Source organism: Diabrotica undecimpunctata, chromosome 5 (assembly GCF_040954645.1).
Source record: "Diabrotica undecimpunctata isolate CICGRU chromosome 5, icDiaUnde3, whole genome shotgun sequence".
Classification (NCBI taxonomy): domain Eukaryota; kingdom Metazoa; phylum Arthropoda; class Insecta; order Coleoptera; family Chrysomelidae; genus Diabrotica; species Diabrotica undecimpunctata.
The window spans coordinates 31,400,201-31,414,507 of NC_092807.1; the positions used below are offsets into that span (position 1 = coordinate 31,400,201).

At 34.8% G+C, this 14,307-nt stretch overlaps 1 protein-coding gene across 2 annotated transcripts in view; it reads right to left on the minus strand.

Moving 5' to 3' along the window:
* Positions 1 to 14,307, minus strand: part of LOC140441244 (mannosyl-oligosaccharide alpha-1,2-mannosidase IA-like) — a 396,800-nt gene that overhangs the window by 13,129 nt on the left and 369,364 nt on the right. For both annotated transcript variants that reach the window (XM_072531839.1, XM_072531840.1), the window contains 3 exons: positions 5,748 to 5,927; positions 4,528 to 4,741; positions 4,218 to 4,442 (listed from right to left, as the gene is read on the minus strand). In XM_072531839.1, the coding sequence (XP_072387940.1) occupies positions 4,218 to 4,442; positions 4,528 to 4,741; positions 5,748 to 5,927 (619 nt within the window). The remainder of the gene's footprint in view (positions 1 to 4,217; positions 4,443 to 4,527; positions 4,742 to 5,747; positions 5,928 to 14,307) is intronic.

Here is a 14,307-nt window from a genome sequence, read left to right on the forward strand (position 1 = left end):
ATATATGTCTTTCATTTTTTGATTAAAATAATTTAACAATGGACGAATTTTGTACAGCTTGTCCTTTATAACTTCTCCTACCTCTGGATTTTTGGCAAAGTGCAGACGCCGAAGAATTAACAAAAAACGGTCTCTAATCATATTTTCTGGGAAACACTTTACATTAAACGACTATCAGTTTTCCAATAATCTTGCGTTCTGTTGGTTTTCCATGTCCCCATGTGTAAGAGTAGCAAAAAAAATTTATGTGATTCTTCGGTAATGATTGGTTTCCAATTTGTTACTCTAGATCTTTCTGTAACATCCGATAGAAATAACTGTTCAGCATACAGATTCGTTTCTGTCACTATCAGCTCAAAAAAAGTTTCATTCCGCCAGAAGACGAAAGTAATCAAAAGGTGTCTTACTTTGTGGTGGCTCTACCAACAAGTTGCAACATCTAATAAACTCAAATTGTTTCATTCCATCATGATCATTTTGCCATTCATGTGTATTTGGATTTCGTGCATTTGGATTTAAATTTTCATTGGGTTCTCCCCATAACCTGCAGTTGGAGTTTAATTTTCATTCGGTTCCTCCTCGTTTTGCATGGCTTGCACAATACCCGAAATATCGTCGTCACCTACAAAAATACAAATTTAACACTTTTTTAAACTCACTTGTTTCCAACTTACCCAACTCATCCCCATCCTCATAGTCTGTAGATGGAATATATTCGTCTTCCGATGAAATATATTCATCTTCACTATCTAATTGTGTTAAAAAGTATTCAAGTTCTTCTTCTGTTAACTTTTTAGGGTATTTTACGGATATTTTTTTACGTTTTGGCTAAGAACAACCTGGTTCTACGTTCTCAATCATTACAATAGTCAAACACGTGTCAGAATAAAAGGAAACAATAAAAGTGACAACTGTGACGTAACTTCCGTTACCTGATGTTACTCTTAGATGCTGATGTAGCAAATAAACGCACAACTCTCATGCTAATAAAATATCATACTATAAATAGATGTCATGTTTAAAGCGCGGATCCACGCCGTTAGCACCGAGGAATGAACGGCCTGGACGCGGATCCGCGCCTTACGCAATGAACCTGTTAAGTTGTATTTGTATAATATACTCTTAACTAATTAGTAACTAAATTCAGCTATACATAATATATGCTTTATTACTTACTCATTTTTTTACCATTTGAGAAATTAATTTCAAACAACTCATACAGCATTATAGGGTAGGTACCTTGGGAAGAAACGTTGATATTTTAATTGCACCCAAAATATTCTGTAGTAAGTTCCTCCTTTCTGTACTCTTACTCTCATCCATTTATTTCTGTTTCTATTAACTTGTCACATTCATTCTTAATTAACTGTCTTTTATTGGCGATTCTCCGGCATACCCTGCTAGCCAAGCTGCATTAAGTCTAATACATTTTATGTTGTGAGCCTATACTTGCATAATTTGTTACTTTATCAAATATTTTGTTACATTGGCGCACATAACGCCTATTTTTAATTCCTGTTAGATTGGCGCTCAACGAGGGGCCCATTTTTAATTGGTGTTATAGGCTGCACAACTGATGATGATGAACATTGGATAAAGATATTTCCAATTCAAGAGCAACGATGAAGTTTTTTTAGTTTACAACCCACCAATCTGCTTAACAAGTAATGAAAGCAACTTTTACAATTTCTGTAATTTTTATTATCAGGGTTTGAATAGTATTATGTCAGTCAATAGGTCCCGAGCCTTTCGATGAGATGGCGACTCTAATGAATTATCGACATTACAGTAGAGTTAATCTTCAAAAGCATACTGTCAACATGGAGAAAGAATCAACAGCGACTACTACATTGGTTTATTGGAGCATTTAAAGACCAAAATCGCAAAGAAAAAGACTGCTTTGTTAAAGCCACCCCATAGTCCCGATCTAGCCTCTAGTGATTCTTCTTCTTCAGTGCCTTATCCGGTCCGGATGTTGGCGATCATCAAGGCTATCATGGTTTTGTTGACTGCTCTGCGAAACAGCTCCGCTGAGGTCATCCCAAACCATTGTCGGAGATTTTTCAACCACGAGATACGACGGCGTCCCGGTCCTCTTCTGCCAAATACTTTACCCTGCATAACAAGTTGAAGAATTCGATATTTTTCTTCGTTCCGCATCACGTGGCCGAGGTACTCAAGCTTGCGTTGTTTAATTAAATTAAGCACTTCTTTTTCTTTTGTCATGCGCTGTAGGACCTCAACGTTGGTGACATGGTCCACATAAGATATTTTTAGTATTCTTCTGTATATCCACATCTCGAAGGCTTCGATTCGTTTTTCAGTGGCTTGCGTCAGTGTCCAGGCTTCAACTCCATACAGTAACACTGGAAGAACGTAGCACCTCACTATTCGCATCTTGGTTCCCAAACTGAGATCACTGCAGCACAGCAAGGATCTCAACTTAATAAATGTAGACCGTGCTCTAGTGATTACCACCCTTTTTCCGATTAATAAATGTTCCGTGGTAAGAGATATCACTCCGATAAGGAAGTAATTGCCGAAACCGAAGCCTAATTTGAAAACGAAAATAAATCGTTGTACATGAACGACATCGAAAAATTATAAAAGCGTTGGAGTGATTATATCGCCGCTTCTTTATGTGCCGTCTTCTACCGAAGGTTGGCGACCATCAAACGATAGGTTTCTCTGTTTTGTGCCGCATGTATTATGTTCGCGGCTTCTGGTATTTGAAACCATTCTCTCAAATTTCTCAGCCAGGATTTCTCATTTCTACCCAAACCTCTTCTACCTTCAATCTTACCTTCCACGATAAGCTGTAGCAGACTGTACTTATCATTACGGAACACATGGCCCAGGTATGATGCTTTCCTCCTTTTAACAGTTGTTAACAATTCCATCTCTTTACCCATTCGTCTTAATACCTCTGTGTTGGTCACTCTGTCTGTCCAAGGTATTCTCAGTATGCGTCGATACAGCCACATTTCTAGAGCCGCTAACTTCTTTATAGTTGCTGCTGTTAACGTCCACCCTTCAACTCCGTAAAGTAGCGTAGAGAGTACGTAGCATTTCGTGGCGCGCCATCGGAGGTTAACGCTTAGGTGGCGGTTGCTTAAGAGCTTTCTCATTTTGATGAATTTGGATCTTGCTATTTCAATTCGGATCTTAATCTCTACATCTGGGTCCCACTTATCATTTACTGTATATCCCAGATATTTAAATCGGTGTACTCTTTCAATACGTTCGGCTTCAATATTCAGGTCGATATGTTGAATGTTCTTTTTACTGATCACCATAAATTTAGTTTTCTTTCTATTGATCTTCAGTCCAAATTGGTTGCCAATTGTATTTACTCTATTTAGCATCATCTATAAATCTTCGATATTATCGGCCAGTATAACAGTATCATCTGCATATCGAAAATTACTTATTGGTACGCCATTAATCTTGATGCCCTCGTTGTACTCTTCCAGTGCCTCTAGAAATATTTGTTCCGTGTACAGGTTGAAAAGCAGTGGCGAAAGTATACAGCCCTGTCTAACCCCTCTAGAAATGGTTACGTTTTCACTCACCATATGTCCATTCTTCATGTGGGCTGTTTGATTCCAATATAGATTTTTTATAATCTGGATGTCTTTAGTGTCAAGTCCTGTAAGATGTAATAGTTCTATGAGTTTGTCATGTTTGATAGTATCGAATGCTTTCTCATAGTCGATAAAACAGGCGTAAACATCTTTCTGTTGATCCAGACATTTTTGAATCAAGACTTGTATTGCAAAGAGCGGCTCTCGAGTTCCAAAACCGCATCTAAAACCGAACTGTGTTTTACTTATGCTGTGTTCTAATTTTGCTCGTATTCTGGAATGGATAATACGCAAGAATACTTTAAGGGTGTGACTCATTAAACTTATAAGGCGATATTCACTACACGTCTTAGAATTCGATTTCTTGGGAAGGGGCACAAATGTAGATCGCCGCTAGAGATAATTATTGGTTACGCCCGGGACTTACTAATCGAAGTCTTACTTGGATATAGACGCCGCTTATGTATAGCTTGTATATTTTCGAAAACATTGAAACCGCCTTCGTAAATCAATATTAAGTATTCAAAACCAAAGATTGGAATATCAAGTATTTAAAAAACATTGGAATAATAATACCTAAGATATAAGTAGAAATTTAAATAAATGATAAAAATAGTTACAGATTTTGCTTACCCGAGAAACATCCAAGGTGGTCCATTTTGTGTTCAGGTCTATCGAATTTCAGTTCTGCGAAATACATAAGACCATTGGTAGACGTTTTAAGCATGTATTGGAAGACGGCTGCCATGGAATCATCGAACATTTGTCTAGCTTCGTTATCTTCTTTATTCGACTGTATCCATGATTTTAACAAATATTCATAAAAACTGTCTCCTAAAGCTCCCATGGACATGTGGTCTAAAACAGGCATTTTACAAACGTATATATATATATATATATATATATATATATATATTATAATCATGTATATCTTTTTACTTACGTTGTCCCCACTTTCCAGTCTTTGGGTTGAGATAGTTAGGATACAATCCCTTCGGTTTTTCCAACTCACGCAACACTTTTCTTATATGATCCACTTTGTTTCTGTATATCGGTTTTCCAGTAATGTCACTAAGATAAGACATTTCTAGGTGGAGCGTACCAAATTCGGAGAGAATGCTGGAACCGCCACTAGCCCATCCATAGTTTTTGCTCACCTAAGAAAAATAAATATAACAATTATATAACACTAAAACTTATAAAACTTATAAAGTTTTAGTTCACGTATTTCAAATTCCATTCTGTATAAGGTTTTAATTCTGCGTGTTCCACTTATATATTCGAACGTTAGTTTATCATAATCGGCGAAAAACACTAGTGTCTCTTAGAATAGAAGGAACAAACATTTAAATGGATATTTCATTCAGCCCAAATTGCCTTTAAATTTGTTTTCAATTGAGATTTGCATGAGAATCGAAGTAAATAGCGCGCCGGTCAAAGATTCAACAAGTGGAACACTTAATTCGTTTAATCTTTCCCTTGATAACAACTTGTACCAGTTGATATTTATCTCCACGTGGAACATGTCGCAGGTATTGTAATTTTCTCATTTTAATGTTCAATACGACCTTTTTTGTTTGTTCATCCTGTCCAATACTACTTTTTTAGTTATTTTGACCTTCCGGGAGATTTTCCACATCCTTTGATATGCCCATATCTCAAATGCCTTATTCTTACTTGTGCATTGCCTATTTAGTCCACACCTCTACACCCTACAAGACTGATGGTGCAGAGTGATGAGTGGTGTAGAAAAACACTTTGTTTTTCTTTGTATTCAGTAATATACGAAATCCTTCGCCTCTTTTATTACTTTACCCAGTAATCTCTGATGAGGGTCGACGATATTTACTACTATCAGCACGGCATCATCAGCGTATCTGATATGTATTATATTAAAAATGTGAAATGTGATGACCGTTAATCTTTATTCCGGCTATTTCCTACTCAAGGACTTTTTTAATTATCCTTTCGAATAGATTTTGAACAACTTTGGGGAGAACACACACCCCTGTTAAAAAATGATAGTAGTTTTTCTTTAATCGTAACAGTTAAATAGCAATTGATTCAGCGATTACTTCTTACTTCCTTTCCCGCAATATATAATTATATAAAACTAATTTTAAAAAATAGTTAAAAGTAAAGTAAAAGGAAAAAGATACTTACCCCTGTCTTAAAGTTAACCAGAGCGTTGGGTATGCCGCTGGGGGTGTCGAATGCTGGCAATAATTTGTCGGCAATTTGCTGTGCCTTGTCACGGAACAAAGTATCGCCGGTAAAGGCGTAGCACGTCAACAATCCTCCCACGAATCTAATGTTTACTTCGAAAACAGACACGTCTGAAACCTGCAAAAACAATTGAGCGAAATGTAAATGTTAAAATAGTACTCGCAGAAAAATGTTGCATTAAGTTGTCAATAATTAAACTAAATTACTATTTTTCAGACTCTTGACGCTGCTGGTTCTCAATTTAACAAGTAGCAAATAGAAAATGTTAGCGCATGGTATTTATGATTTTTTTTTGTCAATATAAATATTGCTTCTAAATATAGTACGTTTTTCAAAATTTTTCTAAGTTTTAAACAATAATTTAGACTATGTACACTCGCGATCATAAAATCCGGATCACCTTGAAAATCACCGATATTTCATTTTTAACGAGCTTTATCGTAATTAATAATAACACAAATATAAACTAATGCATGTTTCTGGGAATTCTTGTCGGCTTAACGGTTTTCTTTGCAACAAAGAATTTCAATAGTGCCGATTTCGCGGGAAAGCGCACACTTCCCAAAATGAACGGTACCTGTAACTGCCGCTTGTTTTAAATGTCTCATTTGTGCTTCGACTTTCTGTTCAAATGCAACGAACAAACGTTTATTATTGCTACCATTAGTGATTATTAGTGCCATTATTAGTGTTTATTTTTTGCCAAAAATACCCTTGACTGTTGTTGAAACGGCACAAATTGTTGCGCTTGTGAAAGACGGTCACACTCAACGGCAAGTCGCAAGAACTGTTGGCGTAAGCCTTTCTACGGTTCAACGAGTGCTTCAACGCTTTCAGGAGAAGGGTTTGCTATCCAGACGACCTGGCTCTGGACGAAGAAGAATGACCACGGTACAAGATGACCGTTTTCTTGTATTTCTTTGATTATGTATCGAAATAGTCTACAGGAAGTACGAAATCGCAATGTTAGCATTGCAACAGCCAGGAGAAGATTTCGTTCGTTTGGACTATCTTCTCGGGTAATGGCTACAGGACCGCCACTTCGCCTGGTGCATCGAGGTGCACGACTAGCTTTTGCTCGACAATACGCGCATAGCGGAATTAACGATGGGAGCAAAAAGTTATTCTCAGATGAATCCTGTTTCTGCCTAACTGGATCCGATGGACGTATAAGAGTTTGGAGGAGAACCGGTGAACAATTTTCACAAGCTTGCATTGCTAAAACAATGCCATTTGGTGGAGGTTCGATCATGGCTTGGGGAGGTGTATCTTCCGACTTCCGCACAGAATTACTCTTCATCGAAAATGGGTCCTTAACTGCACGAAGGGACATTACGGAGATTCTGGAAGAACATGTTATGCATACCATGGCAAGGCTTGGAGAAAACGCTGTTTTTATGCAGAACAACGCGCGAACGCACGTTGCCACGATCAGTATGCAATACTTGGACGAGGTTGGCCTGGCCAGCTAGGTCTCCGGACCTGCATCCCATCGAACATATCTGGGACGATTTGAAAAAACGTATTCAACCCCTAACATCGCCTCCTAACAACGGACAGGAGCTTAACGATCTGTTAGTGAGAGACTGGAATAACATACCACAACATGTAATCCGGAGAAAAATTGAGAGTATGCCCCGTCGTCTGCAAGAGGTCATTAGAGCAATACACGATATTAGTCATTGAAATTTCACTGACATTTTACCACGTTCTGTATTTTCCATTTTTTTCGTATGCCTGTTTTATCAACAATTTGGTTTGTTTTCTGCTTTTTTAATAAAAATAATAAAAAACCGTTTTTTTTTTCTTTCAAAACAAACATTGATGACAAATAAAAAATACGTTAGCCTAAGAAAAGGTTATTACTGCACTAGAGGCAAAAATATTCCAGAAACTTGAAATTTTCAAGGCGACCCGGATTTTATGATCGCGAGTGTATATATTATTCTATTAAAGTAAGGAAAGGCCCAAATTACAATTTTTATTGCACATACTAGTCTAATTAGCTTCTTTTTAATGGTATATACATACAATTGTATAGATCATTAATAAGTAATTAATAGTTAATCAAATTCACATTTTACAAAGATTTAAAAATAGGAAAATACATTTATAACAGGTTTTTCAGTCAAATATTGGTCGCAAATAATTTTAATTCAATTAATGGTAATTAATTTTTGAACAAAAATTTTATTTCGTTTATTTAGTTTTAAATAAAATACGCTGCTCATGACGGATATGCATATTTTTTATATCAAATTAAAGCTAATTGTTTGAATTAAGGAGAATATATTGTTTTTACAGAAAAGCATATAGTTTTCCATTAATAATTGTATAAGTAATAATCCAAAAAGATATATTACGATTAATACAAAAATTTTGCTGTGCATTAGTGCCATAGTTGATGTCATTCAACTATGGCACTAATGCACAGCAAAATTTTTGTATTAATCGTAATATATCTTTATGGATTATTACTTATACAATTTTATTAATGGAAAACTATATTAAAGCTAATGTTTTTAATACGATGGTAGGTATAAGGTTCCTGCCAAAAAATGGTCGCAAATTAGGGTTGTCAGCGGTTAAAAAAGCGAGGTATCACAGATAAAGTAAAAGAGAGCTAACATAACGCCAGTGGTTTAACACGGCCAGTGTCAGTTGTGTGAGTTTTTCAAGTATGCGTCAATATATAGTGTTAATAAATATACATATACAATAACTCTATTAATAGTACCAATACTGACAATCCAAAAGCAGCGCTACTGTTCTCACTTAATATTAAATGTATTACTGTTACAGAATTCACCACAGCAATTTTGGTAATCGCAATAGTGAAAATGCCAGAGAAAAAAAAACTTTTTGCCGATGGTTTTTTTCTGAATTCTGCTAGCTTGAACCTTAAGCCAGCTGAATCGCTCCCATTAAGGGTGGTTTGGTGGTGAAAAATTATTAGGGTGGTAATAAATTAGTGAAAAATGGGTGAAAAAATATGCCATAAGCAAAGTGTTTTTTTTCGAATTTTGCTAGCTTGAACCTTAAGCCAGCAGAATCGCTCCCCTTAAGGTTGGTTTGGCGGTGAAAAATTATTAGGGCGGTAATAAATTAGTGAAAAATGGGTGAAAAAAGATTACGTAGGTTAAAGTGGAATCCGCTTATTTGTACCCGCTAACTTAAGGGTCCTCTTTTTTTTGTCCAATGGCTTAATCAACGAATTTATTTAACGAATTCACTCCAACCTTTACTGTATACATGGCCTATAGTTATCGTATATTTATAGACCAGGTTTTAGTATAGACTATTTTATTGGGAATAAGCCACAATTGAAGGTTAACCTTCAGTTGTGGCTTATTCCCAATAAAATAGTATCGACTGGAAAGTCTATGGCATGAAATTCAGGTTTTGATTTTTGGCCACAAATGTGAGGCATTTGAAATATGCCTAAAAAACGCAGAACTTAGCGTTCATATTACAAACGATTCCACGTCACGGAAAAAGCGGAGAACACATCTAAGCGACCACGATCGCGATCGCCTCCACGATGGAGATGGCGATCTCGGTTCATGTAGAAAGCGAACACATCAGGCCCTAGCGACCTACGATGCTTGTTGCAGTATTGCTGAACGAAGAAAGACAATTCAATCGAATTCGAAGGTATATAACAATTAGTTCGGATAAAAAAGTTTAATGATATATATTAGGCGTTCTATTTTTTCCATTTACAAATGCAGATATTTATGCAGTTTATTTTGCAGAAAAAGGAGAGATGACACTAACCTGAGGCTCAAGCAACAAGGAAAATTTTATAAATTGTACCCAAAACTTCGTAGAGATGATAACTCTTTCTATACATATTTTAGAATGAATTTTAAAAGTTTCGATGAAATTTCGAAAGTTTTTCGATAACCAGTTTTATTTGCATCGACGCGACCAGCGATAAACGTAAATTGCTGCGTTCTGAACGCTAACCTCATTATATCGCCGCGTTTGTCGTCAGAACACTGCACAAATTCATTTGATCGCGAGCAGGTCGCGACAAGTATGTACTGATTCACTTATTTGTTTCAGACGCGTCCAATCGCGGTCGCCATCGTGAACGCCATCTCGTCGTGATCGCGCAGGTGTGTTTTCCGCTAAAAACTTCTACGAAGACGATATTAGTTGAAATTTGTAGCTGAAGTGTAGTTTAGAAAAACGTACTTGTGTAATAAAAAGAAGCAGTTTTACATGTTTTATCTTTGTTCAAACTAAAGCATCTTTTAATGCGTTTTTTAGGTGTCTCTGTTCAGTTACAACGGATTGAAGAAAGAATGAAGAAAATTTTTTAAATTTAAATTTTAAAATTAAAAAGATTTTTTTACGTATACCGATTTTGAACTGTGGAATTCCATTTTCTTCAACTTAATTTTTTTGGTATTTTTCTCGTACAATACCGATGGTTTTTAATATTATATGTTATAAATCTTATAAACATAAAAAAAAATTAATAAGAAAGAGCTCTAAAAGATAAAGTTATGATCATATTGTTTATAACCTCGTCACAAATGCCTGTCAACTTTGACCGGTTGTATCTCAGGAAATACTGCTCGTAACTTAACTTTTTTTCTTTTAAATCAAGCGTCTTGCCAAGTCTTTTAAAACGCCGTGTTCTAAATTAAATTTGATCTAATAGTTACCTGTTTGTTTGTAAGACAAAAAATTGTTTATAATTTTAAAACATTAAGAGACCGCTCAAATATTCCGATTTTAATTTCATAAAGTACGTGAGGTGAGATAGGTAAAGTGCTTTTTATAAGTACTATTCGCTGTGTGCAAGTACTTGGAGGGGATACGAGAAACGATCGTGCGCGTGCAGCGGTGAAATCTTGCAACTTTGTTAGCATATTTCATAAGTAGTTATAGAAGAAAACGGGATTTCGCAAATGCTGTGTTATAAATTGTAAAAATACAACAAAAAATAGTAAATTCAAGTTTTATCGGTTTCCAACTTCTAAGCACAAATTAATGCAACGAGAAAAGTGGATTTATATCTTACTAAAGCAGAGGTAAGCAACATAACCCAACTTCTGCATTCTTACGCCCAATTTCGTAATAAGTTTGACGTGAACATTAAATTAAAGTTCACTGTTTAAACCAATGTAATGTGTTTCTTTGAAAGGTTTGGATTGATAAAAGATACAATTATGCAATTTGGTCTAAAATTTGGTCTTAATGTTGTTCCAAAATATTGATATGATATGAAATTATTAATTGTATTTTACAGTGGATATAATAGTTGGTTGAAAAGATATTTTATGATTTACTTTCTGGAATCCAGATTTTAATATTGCATCCATATTAATAGTAATACTGAAGTTTAATCATTAATTTTATTTACTACATACAATGTTTACCTTTTAAGAACCTCATAACCTCAATTTTAAATGTCAAATAATTAAATCTAAACGCAAAAAGCATACTTACGAATTTTTACAGTTAAAAATCAATTGAAAATTTTCCAAAACTTATTTTCCAAACATATATTGCAATAATTATTGTATTAAATAAACAATTTTAAGTCACTTTATTTGCAGCTAATATAAGATTTAATATGAATAGTGCTAACACCTTCGTTGATGAATGCCACTAGATGTCGCTCTTCGGAACTTGCACATAGCGAATATAGTCTAATTTTTCTGCACAGGATTTTAAAAAATTTCATTTAAAAAAAAAATTAGTTTGCCAATATATTACGCGAAATCTATTAAATTGATTTTAATAAAATTTGGTCAGCTGTTTTATTGTATTACAAAAATTTTCTAGACGAATTATGAAAGTCCTAAGTGCAATCTAAATGGTTGAAAAACATTGAATAAGAAAAGGCTTGTTTGAAAATTAAAATATCTTTAACCAGCCGTATTTTATAGAAAATTTAATTTTATTTCATTAGGACTTTGCTCAAAACGGAATTGTTTTAAAGTTATAAGTAAGGAAAGTAGACAAAAATTGATGTTTTTAGTCATTTTTAAATATTTTATTATTGTTCCCGACCTATTTGAGAGTGAGGATGAGTCAATTATTATTACTGAAGTTATCGCACAACTTTTTCTGCAAAAATCCGAATGCCACCTCTCACATCCACCTCAAAACAGATCCAGCCTGGTCTATTAATCGATCCCTCTTTATTAATAAATATTGCAAGAATATTTTAGAATGTTCATAGGGATTTATAACAGCTTATTTGTATAGCTTATTTATGAGAAAAATAAAAACATGAACGCGACGGAAACGGAACGGTTACAAATATCCGTAAACCATAGAATGACAAAGCTTCTCTCAGTGTACAACGTGCTATGTAAATAAGGGAAGGATACGAATTGCAGAGGGAAATTTATGCCACGGACTTGGTTTTATTTTGTGTAACCGTGCGACTGCTTGCTACAATGTAGCAAAACACGCTTTCTTGAACCTACTGTTTTTAAGCATTGATATGGAAATATTCCGCTTTATCAACTAAAAGATTTTCGAAAACCATTTCGATAGTATCACTCGATCTATTTATGCTGAATAAAAGTGTATTTATGGACTTAAATTTAGCTACAATAACGAAAAATAAACAAAATCTCGTCACGAAAGAAAACACATTTATCGCTTTCATACAAATAAAATTACTTCTTCCAAGAATACCTCAGGAATCTACCGCACGGTAATAGCTCGAGACGTAAAAACTAGATAAAACCGAAAGCGAAAAACTGTAAAGATGAAGAGATTATAAAGCATATTTTGGGTGGGATAAAATAAGAAAAAGGTTGATAAATAACAACAAACCATGAAATTTATGACCAGTATACAGACCAAAAAGCTGACTATACGGAAACCCAAAAATCCCATAACTCTTTACATACAGTGCCAGAAGTCTACTGTCCGAGGAGAGATTCACAGAAATGGAAACTGAAATGAATAAAATTAAATGGGATGTCATAAGTATTAGCGAAGTTAAAAAGAGAGGTGAAACTTTAAAAACACTGAAATCAGGGCATATATTCTATCAGACTGGTCCTAAAACTACATCAGTTGGAGGCATCGGTTTCGTTGTCCATAAAAACCACGCGAACAAGATAATAAACATCTAAAGTATATCATCTAGAGTGGATGATGATGATGATGATGATACAGACCAGGAATAGGGAAAGAAGAAAACCAGAATGAAATTTGTAATAGGACCCTATGGATTACGAGAAATAAATAACTGAGGAGAAATACTAGTAAACTATGCAAAGGAAAACAACCTATACAGTACGTTAAGTTTTAAATTAGATATAAACATCTTTTAACATCTTTATCAACGTCTGGCTATGTCTTGCAATTTTTAGAAGGCTCCAGATTAAGGCAGTTATCTGAATTGTGTTTCGAAACTATTTTACGGATTTAATATCAGATGTCGCTATTGCGTCCGTTTCGAAGCCATTTTATCGTTGCTTCCCAAAGACAGAAAAGATTAATTTTCACGTTGAGAACGCCTATGAATAACTGTTCTGATGAGCTTTATTAAAGCGAAATACGTATCAACAGATACATAGACGATTTGTACGTGAAATGAAATCTTGACTGTCTTTTTAATTTTATTTTTATTCGGATCTACTCTGTATGAGTACAAGAAACCAATTCGCTAACGATTTCTGCTTAGTTGAGGAGACATGTCGTGGAATGCAAATTTTAGATTCCCCATGTCTCTTTTAACATCTTTATCAACGTCTGGCTATGTCTTGCAATTTTTAGAAGGCTCCAGATTAAGGCAGTTATCTGAATTGTGTTTCGAAACTATTTTACGGATTTAATATCAGATGTCGCTATTGCCTCCGTTTCGAAGCCATTTTATCGTTGCTTCCCAAAGACAGAAAAGATTAATTTTCACGTTGAGAACGCCTATGAATAACTGTTCTGATGAGCTTTATTAAAGCGAAATACGTATCAACAGATACATAGACGATTTGTACGTGAAATGAAATCTTGACTGTCTTTTTAATTTTATTTTTAGATATAAACACTATAAATGGCAACACTGCGCGCCGTCGACTTTCACGAACCTCCGTTTCCCCGTCGTCAATAATTTGTAATTTGTCATTTCAACAAAAAGTTGCTTTAATATTGGCATTGCGCCGTCGACGTAGGGTTAAAAAACAACGGAAATGGTGAATTCACCCTGTTCTAGTGCCTAGACAGACAGAGGGAAAATTTTTTCTTTTACACAACAAATTAAAAGAATATCCTGACAAGTTTTTTGAATATCACAGGACGTCAGTGTCTTCTTTTAATTTTTTATTATGTGAAATAGAAGATGTCACACGAAAACAGGATACATCAATGCGTGATAGGCTAAGCCCAGAAGAAAAATTAGAAATTACTTTAAAGTAAGATTTCAAATTACATATCTTATAATCCTATACATGTATCTACCTAAAAATAAAAAAATATAAAATATTTAACTATTTATTATATAATATTCCAATATTCTGTA